The 12,976-nt window shown below is 45.2% G+C and overlaps 1 protein-coding gene across 1 annotated transcript in view; it reads left to right on the top strand.

Annotated features, from left to right (window-relative positions):
* The window catches only part of LMX1A (LIM homeobox transcription factor 1 alpha), a 153,106-nt gene that overhangs the window by 94,852 nt on the left and 45,278 nt on the right, over nucleotides 1-12,976 (top strand). Inside the window, exon 4 of the mRNA XM_021676183.2 lies at nucleotides 11,097-11,329. Coding sequence (XP_021531858.1) covers nucleotides 11,097-11,329 — 233 coding nt within the window. The remainder of the gene's footprint in view (nucleotides 1-11,096; nucleotides 11,330-12,976) is intronic.

Here is a 12,976-nt window from a genome sequence, read left to right as displayed (position 1 = left end):
TCCACCCATCAGTTAGAAAGGGAAAGCCCCATAGCAGCTCCCTGTGGTTTTTATGCCACAGGGAGATTTTTACTCGGATTGTCAGTGGATGCTTTTCTTTTCTTGTTTGTCTTCCCTACAAGCCTGGGTAACCCTTGAGAACAAGACTCATGTGTAAGGAGGAGGAAGATCATCATAGCTGTCAGTGTTTTGAACATTGTTATATGCTAGGCAGCGCACCAGATGATTTAGGAACATAATCATTGGTTTTCAGAATACATTTAGTTCCTAATAAATTGCTGCTGGAAACAGTTGATTATATGAGGAGCTCTTAAGTTGTGACAATATGGCTTCTTTTTTCCTTTTTTGGACATATAGCACAATGGTAATAATGAGTGAAAAGTGATGTTGACCAAAGCAAACAGGATTCATGGAAAGCTTGGTGTGGCCCCCTGCTGGGATCCCAGAATCTTTCCCATCAAAACACCATCAGTAATACCTTTGTCTTTCCTATTGAGCACACACACACGCGCGTGCACACACACACACCCCTAGAGCCCAGGAAACATACATTCTTTGCAAGCGTATACATTGTATTGGCCACGTGCCATCTAGCCAAGCCAAAAATTGTAGAACAATAGGAATCTGTGCCCAGAATATCAGCTAAAAATACTTCATTTCTCCTGCTCTGTTGTTTGCTGGGTATATTTAAGAGTGTCCCAGGAGGCTAATAAGGATGAAGGGAAAGGAAAACTGACATTCTCAAAGGAAACCAAAGCTTTAACTCCCTAAAAGGAAAACATATATTTTCCATATGTCTGTTTCATGTTTCTTGCCATTTTTGCATGTCTGTGTGACAATATGGAAAGTCTCTAAGTTGTGCCACTTTGGGTTAAGTTATTGAAATCCACACTTTCACCACACAGTCTTTTGCTTTAGGGCTTGACTCATAGGTACTTTTCAGCTTTCAACAAAGTAGAAGAGGGGAAGGAAAAGAAAGCTTCCAAATAGGAGAGACTCACTGTCCCACACACAGTGCACTCATTCAGCTTGTCTGACATTGTCCATTTCTTTCTTTGTTTAGAACACTGCTTAAGACCTGGAGGAGTACCTTTTCGTCTCTCATTGAGCCATGTTATAATCTCTTTAGTTTCTTGATCATTGACGAAGTCCCAAGCTCTGTCTGGCCTTCTCGGCAGTCATAGCTTTCTTTGCGGTCTGGGGTAGACCATTGTTCTTTTATTGGTCTTGGTTTCTTTCCATATGTGATAAGAGGAAGGAGGTTGATCTCTTGGCTGATGGGAGGTCAGACAGCCAGGAAAGTAAGGCAAGAACAGGTATGTCTCAATACGTGTCCACACAATAGTCAGCAGCCTCCATAAGAAGCAGTTATCTGAGAACCGAAATGATGTGGGGAAAGGGTCTGTTCCAAATATTTGCCAGATAATGTCAGCATTAACCAAATAGCAACTGTTGGCTCTGGTTGGCTAAACATGGAGCTGACAACTTCCTGAACATATGCTGAGTGTTAGGCAATGAATTTGTGTGTGGGTCAACATTCATGACTGATGTCAATATTGACCTTGGGTTAGGGTAGACCATAGCCATAGCTGCTTGAATGAGACGTACCCTCAGTTTCCTCTCAAGTGTTTGGCCTTTCATTTTTGTTTCTTGGTGTCTTCTCCCATAACACATGAAAGGCTGGTTGAAGTTTGATTTGATTTGTTATAATAATGAAAGGCAGAGCCTTAAGATACATATAAAGTTCTATTTTTGGCTCAGTTGGCTGTCTTGAAATAAATTCTCTTATGTAAATATTTACATGGGCAGATATGGTAAATTGATTTTAAAAAAGGGAGTTAATAGCTACTACTTATTGGGAGCAGCTAATATGTGTCAGATACTTAAAATACACTATCTGTCTTACTTAATCGCCAAAATATCTCATAAGGTAGTTATGATCTCATTGTTAAAGAGAAAAGCTGAGGCTCCAGGAGAGTCTGTAACTTGCTCGAGTTCTTAAAGATAGAACCAAGGTTTGAATCTGGGTTTTACCAGATTTCAAAAGCTGTGCTCTTCCCACAATGTCTTGCTGATTCTGGAACGGACACTTTGTGAGAACAAGAAAAGCACTTAAAAAAAAAAATAGTGTACCATTTCAAGGTAGAAGCCACCCATTGCCAGCAACATGTGTGATAGATGAAGAACCATGTGCGTTACCCTGCCCTTCTTGGTGAGGCTGGTGCCTCCTGGAGCCGTGCAGACAGTTCTCGCTCCCACTCGTTCAGCCCATTGTATGGTCCTCCTTACAGCTCCCCAGGAACTGCAGGCACACAGAGACCCCGATTGGCTCTGCCAGCCACTTATTGTTTCCCATTTTCTCACCACTGCAGAGTCTTGGGACTGTCTCCTATAGAAGATCCTGCCCCTCTATTGTCCCTGCAGACTTTCCCACCGCCCCAGGACCACGTGCTCAGTTGCTTATTGTGGTATTGTTGGCTCAGCCTCAAGGACAGACACCTTGAGCCAGCTGACAAGGTTGCTTGTGTCACTACTTCTAAGGCCACAAGCCATGCTTTTGGTTCTCAATACTTTGAATACTCTTCTCTCACCATCGCTCCTTCAGTTTAGCCACATGGTCTCCCAGACTCCCAGCGGCAGATTTTCCGGCAGACAGTTTTGGCTTATGGCCAATCTCTGTCTCTGCCTGGATGACCTCAGTTACCAAGTCAACATGGCCCTGAATGAACGCTGCTATGCTGCCCCCTGGTGGAGAGGTGGAACCTGAATGAGACACAGACTCCTGCCTTGTTAAAGCGCTGCCCCAAACCCTCTCCTAAGATGTTTAGGTGGTGCCTGTAGAGGACGGCTGATCTGTACTAGCTTATGTCCAAAGCTACAGATGGCTGTGATTTTTTATTTTGGTGGGGCAAACACAGTACACTACAGTTGGCTCAAACCAGAATCAGGGTTTTCCATGGCTTTGTGTTGTCCTCCATCCTTCTACTCGTTTCTCTATGGTGTGGAGGCTTTGAGAAGCTCTTTTTGAGGTCTGCAGGACTTTGGGATGAAGTTAATGGAGATCTTAACCTCTCTCTGGGTGGACTTCCTCAGGTCTTTCCGGGTCCAACCCTGTCCCCATTAGGCTACATTTCTGCCTATACTTTGAAAAGAATGACCTGACTTACTAGGCTCCCCAGTGAATGGGGTTCCAGCAAGAATTGTCTTGTTTCCCAGTATCTTTGGATTCACAGTAGACTCTTGGCTGGTGGTGTTGGGTCAGTGTCCCCACACACTGTTTGCCCTAACTCGAATCCATAGAGGGTAGGCCTCTTTCAGAAATCCCTTCAGGTATTTTGAGCTGAGTAGCCTAAAGGAATCAACTTGGTTTTTAGCTCCTGCCTTTCACCTACCTGCATGTCTGCAGTGTAGTCTCAGGACCTTCTACAAAACCATGGGCCTGTCTCAAGACCCTCTCATGAGTGGAGGCTGCCATATTAACTGCTTGATCTTTCTAGGTGTTTCTCCTATGAAGACAGTGCTAGAGAGCATGTGGGAGAGAAATACAAAACAGGACCCACGAGTTTGCCAACTCAGAGTGACTCTCTCCTACGGAGGTGAGGCGTCACGAGCCAAGCAGAGCCGAAATACGGTCAGATTCTCTTAGAGTTCATAAAATAGTTCTGTTTACCTCATCCCACAAATTTAGTTACATAATGGGTAAAAAGGATATCACACTTCCTAGCACTGAGTGGGTATTCAATAAAGATTAATTCTCTTTTTCCTGCCCTCCATAAGCCTCCTTCGTTTGCAGAAATGTGATCTTTGGAGCTGAAATTCTAACAGTGAAGACCCCAATGTTCAGAATAGTGGGGTGATTCTCCTAAGATTGCACAACAGGCATTGAAATCCAGGAGTCCCCAGGGCGTCTCTGTGCGCTGTCATCTTGCTACCGTAATGCCTGCAGTACAGGGGCATGCTGTTGCATCCCAAAGTTCTTCTTTGTTGAATGCCACAGGCTTGTTCCCTAGTACTTTCTCAGGCATCAAGCCTTCATATCTGCTTTCGAAACATTCTTGTCTCCTTGGTTACAGAGGAGGCTTCTCAACCCCTGTAATAAAAGCTTGAAATAGAAAAATGGGAGTAAGAAATTATCCAGCCTGGTGGGTTTCCAACCTGCCTTAGGAGCAAAATGTTTTCTTCCAATGCTACTCTTCTATTCCTAGAATAGAGATCACGTCTTTTGGCTTTAGCTGTTTTATATTTATATATATTTTGAATGAAATGGTTCTGGAAAAGAGTTTGTTCAGGAATTACCATAGCAAGGCAGTGTCATGTTAAAACACTATCTGTAGACCTGAATTTAGGTGTGAACAGAGTGGGTTTCTCTAGTTGTAAGTGTGTGGAGACCTCGGAAACAGAGACATCCTTCCTCCTCAGCCTTTAAGTTCTTGACAACACTGATCTAGGACAGTACTTTTCCATTAGGAAATGGAAGATCAGATAACCGAGGCTCAGGGAAACATGGTGGCTTTTCTGAGCCCCTTGAAAAAGGCAGAAATACGGAGCCCAGGTTTCTCATTCTAAGTCTGGTGTTCTTTCCCCAGTACCTCACCTAGGGCGGGTTGGCTGAGTTTTGTTGCAAGAAATACTGCTTCAGTCCGATGATCTTGGCCCATGGTGGAAAGAAGGCGAGAGGCCCATGGCTTGGTGTAAGGAGCATGCTCTGCCTGTACCACCAGCAGTGTGTCTCCATGGTCCATCTCCTGGCTCAGCACTACTCTCTGGGGTGCGGTTGTGACATGTCAAAGCAGGGAGGAGGCGGTGGAAGAGCTCATGTTACAAAGGAAGTGTTCTCTAGAATGGAACTCACAAAATTCTTTTTTTTTTTTTTTTGAGATGAAGTTTTGCTCTTGTTGTCCAGGCTGGAATGCAATGGCACTATCTCAGCTCACTGCAACCTCCGCTCCTGGATTCAAGTGATTCTCCTGCCTCAGCCTCCCGAGTAGCTGGAATTACAGGCACATGCCACCACACCTGGCTAATTTTGTATTTTTAGTAGAGTTGGGGTTTCTCCATGTTGGTCAGGCTGGTCTCGAACTTTTGACCTCAGGTGATCTGCCTGCCTCAGCCTCCCAAAGTGCTGGGATTACAGGCATGAGCCACTGCACCCAGTCAGCATTTACAAAATTCTTAAGTACCAAGAACCATGTTTGGGACAAAAAAGAAAAATCCACAGGAGTCAAAAGATAAAGGCACAAAAAATTGTGCTACACCTTATAGGTCACAAAGTACTCCACATACATTTAATCCTCACTAGTCCAGAAATGCACGCAGCATTATTACCTTTTACATCAAAGCACATGATGAGGTGGTGTGCTCCCAGTCATGCTGTCTGGAGGTGGCAGAGCCTGAGAACGCACGCGCTTTCACCAAAACTGAAAGTTATGCATCTTATAGCTTGCAGCTGTACAACAAGAGATGTAAGCAAGGCAGTGAATAGCATTTCAGCCAAGCTCTACTTTCCTGCTTGGCAGAGTAAGTGGAAAAAGGAGAGTGAGAAGAGGTGCAGGGAGAGAGAGGAAAAGAAGAGAAAAGGTAAAGCAAAAGATTCTGTGACCTTAGCCTAAGCCACGTGCATGGGTCTCTCCTTCGTGCTCTTCCCAGCTATTTCTCTTTGCGTATCCCAGACACATCCTACTGAGGTCATTTGTTCAGAGCCTGCTGCCTGCCAGAGAATGTGAACTCCTTACCTAAGGAGAGGGGCAGCCTTATTTATCACGGCATCCCCAGAGCCTTCCCTACAGAGAGTGATCAACAGAGGAAGAACAGTACTGAGTGCTTAGTCTCTGCAACGAGTACTGCACTGGGTGCTTTTCCCGGAGGTAGATACTATGATTCCCATTTTACAGGTGAGGGAATTAAATGCAAAGAGGAGATAAGGAATCATTTGAAGAGCTTTCAGGGATAGGAGAATTTATAACATCAAGGAAAGCTGGGTGGTGTTATGTATGCGTGATAAGCTGGACGTCTCTGGAAGCCTTGTCCAACTTGCCAGGGTACAGCCAGGCTGCCAGGCTCTGAACCCAGAGTTGAGGTCTCATTAGCATTCAGAGGGGGAAGTAACCATGGAGGATGCCATCCAGAGCATTAGGAAGAGACAGGCTGTGTTTTAATTATGACCTGGACTTTTGAACAGATCCTTTTCTCTGCTTGTCTGAGCCTTAGAGAAAACAACTTGTGGGAGGTGTACAGTCGGCAGCTGGGTCCACAGCGGTGCCCGTACAGCTGTGTACACATCTGGCACACAGGTGGTGGACCACATGCACCTTTTCTCCTTGAGTTGCTCTGGGGTTAGTGAAGGTAACAGGAGTCAAGGTAGTAAGGCGAAGTTGATCTGGTTTGGACCCAGAGAGGGAGAGAGAAAAGAAACAAAGGCAGGACTGCCCCGCTCTTCCTGGTCTGTAATCCCCAGTGACCATGACCATTTCAGGATTTGAGCCCAGACAACTCCCGCCACTTCCTCTAGCCTCTCCTGAGTCAACATGGTGGGCTTTCTTTGTTGAGCTCACTCCAACCCTCCCTTCTCCAACTTGGGGGACATTTTTGGAGTGGGGGATGAAATTAAGAAGGCAAGAAAAAGAGGAGGAGATTAGCAGGGTGGAAGTTAGACAAGCACAGATGCTACCACCTGCTGTTGCAGTTTCTCAAGTGCTTGTTGACTCCCTGGGAGCATTTGCCTTGAGTCTGTTTAACAGTTCATTCCAGGGGAAGGGGAGGAGAAGGAGGGCTTGGGGACAAAGGGCCTTTGACGGGCTCCTGGAAAAGCATTGATTAGTTTGCTCAGGTTGGCAAACAGCAACCGGGGACTTGGGGCCCAGGGATGAACTGGGTGGATTTTCTGCCCAATGACAGCGTCCAGCATAGGGGGAGGGAGTCAAGGCAAATAGTCAAGTGACTGGTGTGTCAGAGGTTTAGACATAGAGAGAAGAACCACACTGGGCACCTGGAGGAAGGGAGAGGGCAGGGGAAGGGCAGCTGGAACCTGGAGTTCTGCTTTTCAGGTTCTGCCATACCTGTTAGTGATAAATGAGCCATTCCACCCTCAAAACTCTTCTCTTCTTCTAGGAAGCTTCCAAGAGAAAGCACAGCACACGTGTATTGACTTAGACGTGTAAACCAGCACGATTTTAGAGTTGGAAGGTGATTAAATATTATATATACTATAGCTTTATGCCATTCTATTTTATATTCCTGGGACATTGCTTTGTATTGTTCTTACATTCTGTTTCCTAAAGGTAAATCCCTAATGGTAGATACAATTTATCTATTCATTTATATATTTATTTACTATCTCTCCCACAAGCATGTGAGCTGCATGAGGTCAAAGATTTGTGTGTCTTGCATCCTTTTGTGCCTACAGCAATGCCTACCACATAACAGACACTCAGTATATATTTGTTTATGTGCATGAATGCCGTTGGGATGAAAGTTCCTTTTCTTCCCCTCCCTATAAAGACACGGAGTGTGGTATATTGCAGGGTGCGTAGTGGATGCTCCTGAATAAATGAAAGAATGAATGAAAGGAGTAAGTGATTGAATGAGTGCATGAATGAGATTTTGAGTGAATGGATCGGCAGCCTGTAGGCTCTCGTGGTATTGGCCTGTCTATAGGAAAATGCTCTTCAGTTGTTCGTATTTTCCTACCTTCTGCCAAGGTGGGGCTCATTAGCAGAGCGAGGTGGTCTCAGTTCCCTGGATAGACTGAGTCAGCTCATATCTAGCTTTATGAAGAGGAGAGAGATGTGGAGTTTTATCTGCTTTCTCTGGCCATTCATGCCCCCTTGGCATTCTCTCCTGTATGCCATCTGACCCTTCCATATCTACTGACTCCTCTGGCACGTGGGGACAAATAGAGTGTTTTTAAAGTGTTTTCCGCTCTATTTTGCTACTGCTTTAGAAAAGAAAAAAAAAAACCTCTTTACTTTGGGAATAGCATAATGAATGCTATAGTGAATGAATCCTAGAGATAATCTTAGGATATATTGTGTCTGTGCTTATGCCAAAGTTTTGACACACACAATTATGTTATCATCAAGCAATTTTTAAAAGGACAAAAGAAACAGAAGGATCTGCTTTAAATTTTAGTTTTTTCATAGGTTACCCTGAACTGTTATTTCTCTGGAGTGACAAGGAAGAGAAGAGACATCTTTATTGGGTATCTATTATGTGTCAGCTCCTATGCTAGGCTGTTTATATATATTATGTTATTTCAGAAAGAGGGTGAACAAATTAGATCCATGAGTCAAATAAAACCAACTTTTATTGAGTACCCACCATGTGTGAGAGTATATAAATATTCCACAGGCCTTGTTCTTGAAATAGGAGCTGTTGACAAGATAAGTTATAAACATGGGAAAAGTAAAATAATAAGGCAAGAGTAAGATAATATTTTGAGCCAGCAATTGCAAGCAAGGATGGTAGGATTTTTGTAGCTGGAAGAGATTGGCCTAACATCTTAACAGCAGACAGAAAAAAGGAGGTATGAAGGCACAGGCTAAACAACCTGCCCAAGATTTTGCATGATTATCTGTGGAGCTGGCAGCAGAACCCAGGCCTCCAATGCCTACTACTTTTTGTATTGTAGTTTTGAGACATCTCCAGATGACCGTGGAGTGACCCACAGAGGTAGTTCCTGGTATCATCATTCAAAGGAGGGGCAGTCACTTCAGGCTGGGGGACGCAGATCAGGGTAAGATGAAGGAGAAGGTGGGAGCTGCTGTGTCCTGAAGGGTGGTTTGGGTTCAGATAAATTAAACAGGAAAGGAAGGCTTTCTAGGATGGGGAGATGGCATAGGCCCAGAGGTAGGAAATGAGCAATGTGGTATACTGGAGTCTTGGCTTTATCAGTACCTGCCAGCTCTGACCACCAGGCCCCTGGGAGCCATGCCCCATGCTTTCCTGTCTCCCAGCTGTGGGTTCTGCCCCTTCTTTCTGCCTTACCTCTGCTGCATGAGTCCTGACCCTGATCATTTCTCAGCTGCTCATTCATCTGACTACCTCTGTTTCCGTTCCACTTTTCAAACAGCCAAGAGTTCCTTTTCAGAACTTGGATATTACCATGTTAAAAAACCACTCAAGCCTGGCACAATGGCTCATGCCTGTAATCCTAGCACTTTGGGAGTCCGAGGTGGGCAGATCACTTGAGGTCAGGAGTTCAAGACCAGCTTGCCAACATGGTGAAACTCTGTCTCTATTAAAAATACAAAAATTAGCCAGGCATGGTGGTGTGCTCCTGCAATTCCAGCTACTCTGGGATCCTAGCTTCTCCTGCCTCTGGAGGCTGAGGCAGGAGAATCTCTAGAACCCAAGAGGCAGACATTGGAGTGAGCCGAGATCACGCCACTGCACTCCAGCTTGGGTGACAAAGCAAGACTCTGTTTAAAAAAAAAAAAAATTCAGAACTTGGATGTTATCATGTTAAAAAAAAAAAAACCATTCAATCCTGGCACAGTGGCTCATGCCTATAATCCTAGCACTTTGGGAGGCTGAGGTGAGTTGAGGTCAGAAGTTCAAGACCAGCTTGGCCAACATGGTGAAACCCCGTCAGAAGGGGCCAGAACCCACAGCTGGGAGAAAGGAAGGTATGGGGCATGGCTCCCAGGATCCTGGTGGTCAGAGCTGGCAGGTAATGATAATGCCAATTACTTGCCTGTCCAGCCCCTTAGTGTGTGATTCAGTCATGACTTAACCTCAACTGCCACCTCTCTGGAGGTACCTGCCTCCAACTTAGTGGAGTGCACCTCACGACCTGAGCATCCATGCCTCTTCATGACTCCAGGCCTTCACACAGGCCGTTTCCTCCCCTTGGAATGCCCTCCTCCCACCCCTTTGTGCCTGCTAGCCTGCCTTCCTTCCTGTCTTTTGTTTGATTGAGATTTATTAAATACGTAATAAACGCACCCCCACTCACTCCCTGCAGGTTAGTTGTTTCTCCCTCTACTCCCACAGCCCTCTACTTTAACTAGTTGGGTATGTCTGTCTGTTCCATTGGTCTGAACTCAATTCTGAGAGGGATTTTCCTTTATTCATCTTCACACCACTAGCACTTACTACTTTTGACTTGGTGTATATAATAGATACTCTAACTGTTTTGTTGAAAATAAATGAAAGACGAGTTAAGTTTTGGGAGATAGGCTGAATCTATTGAATATCAGGCTGGGAAGTTGGGATGCAGTTTCTCAGAAACTAGATGACACATCTAAGATCTTACACACCTCAAGAGCTTGTTAAGCATTCACATTCTGGGGCATATCCTTTTACACACTGATAAGAGTGGGCCTGGACATTTCTGTTACTGTTATTGTTGATTTAAATAATTTAAATAATACGCTCCCCCAGGGATTCTGAACAGCCTGCCTGGGGGCAGTCTGTAGACCAGCCTTTGAAAGCATTGTGTCATGAACCACAGCAAATACTTTCTGGGCACTAACTCAGATACTCTTCTTTTTTGGATTTTTAATTTTTTACGTTGTGGGGTACATGTGCAGGATGTGCAGGTTTATTGCATAGGTAAATGTGTGCCATGATGATTTGCTGTACTATCAGCCCATCACCCAGGTATTAAGCCTGCTATGCATTAGTTATTTTCCCTAATGCTCTCCCTCCCCACACCCCACCCGCCGTCAGGACCCACAGTGTGTTGTTCCCGTTCCTGTGTCCCTGTGTTCTCATTGTTCAGCTCCCACTTATAAGTAAGAACATGCAGTGTTTGGTTTTCTGTTCCTGCATCAGTTTGCTGAGGATAATGGCTTCCAGCTCCATCCATGTCCCTGAAAAGGACATGATCTTGTTTCTTTTTATGGCTGCATAATATTCCATGGTGTATATATACCAGATTTTCTTTATCCAGTCAGACACCCTTCTTAGGCCTTTGAGTGACTCAACTGAATGCTTCGATCTCCTTAGGGAATAGATAACCTGGATTTAAAGCACATTCCATTCTAACATTCGAATTCGACTTCTTGAAGTTCCTTTTGCTGTTGAATTCAGGGGAGACCCAGGACCAAGCCAGATTTTACTCATGGTGCATGTCCTTCCTTTCTCCCTGCTGCCAGGCTGTTTGCTGTCAAATGTGGGGGCTGCTTTGAGGCCATCGCACCCAATGAATTTGTTATGCGGGCCCAGAAGAGCGTATACCACCTGAGCTGCTTCTGCTGCTGTGTCTGCGAGCGACAGCTTCAGAAGGGTGACGAGTTTGTTCTGAAGGAGGGGCAGCTGCTCTGCAAAGGGGACTATGAGAAGGAGCGGGAGCTGCTCAGCCTGGTGAGCCCAGCAGCCTCAGACTCAGGTGAGTGCCAGGTGGTGGGCAGGACTGCCGTGGGGTGGGTAGGGTGGAGGGGAATGGCTGTCTGCATTCTTTCTTCCCTAGAGGGCCAGGCTCCAGGGCAGCCTAGCTCCATGGTAAGGCAGTTCTGTGTATTCCAGGAACTTTCTTTGTAAGCTTAGCATAATCTCTTATCAGTCAGTGATTACGATGACGATTGTGCATAACAAATTACCCTCAAATTCCATGGCATGCAACCATAAACACTTCACACATACACAAGTGTCTGGGTTAACTGAAGTGGACTTTGCTTCAGGCTTCCAGTTAGCTGGAGTCTGCTGATCTCAGCTGAGCTTAGTTCCAGGCTGTAGACAAGGTTTAGGTATGCTCTGTGCCATTCATTCCAGGATCTAGGTTTGAGGAGCAGCAGCTGCAGGGCATGATCCTCTGACAGTGGTAAAAGTGCAACAAGGCATACCCAACCACAGAGCACATTTCAAGCTTCTGCACGTATCACGTCTGCTAATATTCCATTGGCCAAAACAAATGGCAATATCAAATCCAAAGTCAAGAAGAGGAGAAATACACTCCATGCACCACAAAACCTGCCCAGGTATAGATACATATGCTATTAAAGAGAATGATGGATTGAAACCGATAATTGAGTCTCCCACAATCTCCGAACTGCCCTAAGCTTTTGCTTCCTCATTTGCCAAGTGGGAAAGGTGGAATCGATCTAAGGCTTGGCAAGTCACATAAAGAAAGGAACTAGATTGTTCTTTCTCCTCATCGCCTACTCAACCCTCCCTCTTATTGCCTTGAGGGTGGGCGAAAGAAAGGAGACAGGAGAGGTTCAGAGATATTTACAGAGCAGGTTTCACAAGGCCAGAGAAACAACATTAAATTAACACTGACTACATTAAACATGGAATGCCTTTCTGGAGTGCCGGTCCCCACTGCTCAGCGTTCATCTTACCCATAGGAATCTGTGAGATCCAGTTAGGTAACATCTATGTGACTTTACCTTTCTTGCCATTGCCAACTCCAGTCCATTTCCAAGCCCCCTGTGACCTCACTCTTCGGGAGTTTCTGATCACTCCCACCCTTCCCTCCAGTCTCACAAGGCCCTGGCACCTGTCAGTGTGTCTCACCCACTCTCAAATCTTAAAAGTCTATTCCTTCTCTGCCTCTTTCCCTCTCTCTTTTGTCCTGCTAGCTTATCCTTTAAGCTTCCCTCTAAAGGCAACTTCATCGGGAAGATCTCTTAATCCCTCATGCTGGGTGAGTTTACCCTTAACTTCTCCTCCTGGGATATTTATCCTACTTCATTGTAGTTACATGTTCAGTTGTTTCTTATTCTTTTCAGAATGCTAGACTCTGTGAAGGACAGTGTGTGTCTTATTTACCACTATATGCCAGGCCCAGCACAGGCCTGCGACACTGAGAATGCTTGACAAACTCTTTGTTAAGAGTGAATAAACACATGGGAGAAAAGCACCGTGTTGTGGTGCTTAACTGCAAAAGCTTTGGAGACAGACAGGTGGGGCGCCTTAGCCAGGTCGTATCACTATATTTCTGTGACTTCGGGCAAATTTGGGAAGCTTTCTAAGCCTCAGTCTCCACAGCTATAAAATGGTGATGATCATGCCTACTAATATGTTTATTGTTGGA

Source organism: Aotus nancymaae, unplaced genomic scaffold (assembly GCF_030222135.1).
Source record: "Aotus nancymaae isolate 86718 unplaced genomic scaffold, 86718_ANA_hifiasm-v0.15.2.pri h1tg000108l, whole genome shotgun sequence".
Lineage (NCBI taxonomy): Eukaryota > Metazoa > Chordata > Mammalia > Primates > Aotidae > Aotus > Aotus nancymaae.
Note: the sequence above shows the minus strand (reverse complement) of the source record. Positions and strands in the feature narration are given on the sequence as shown.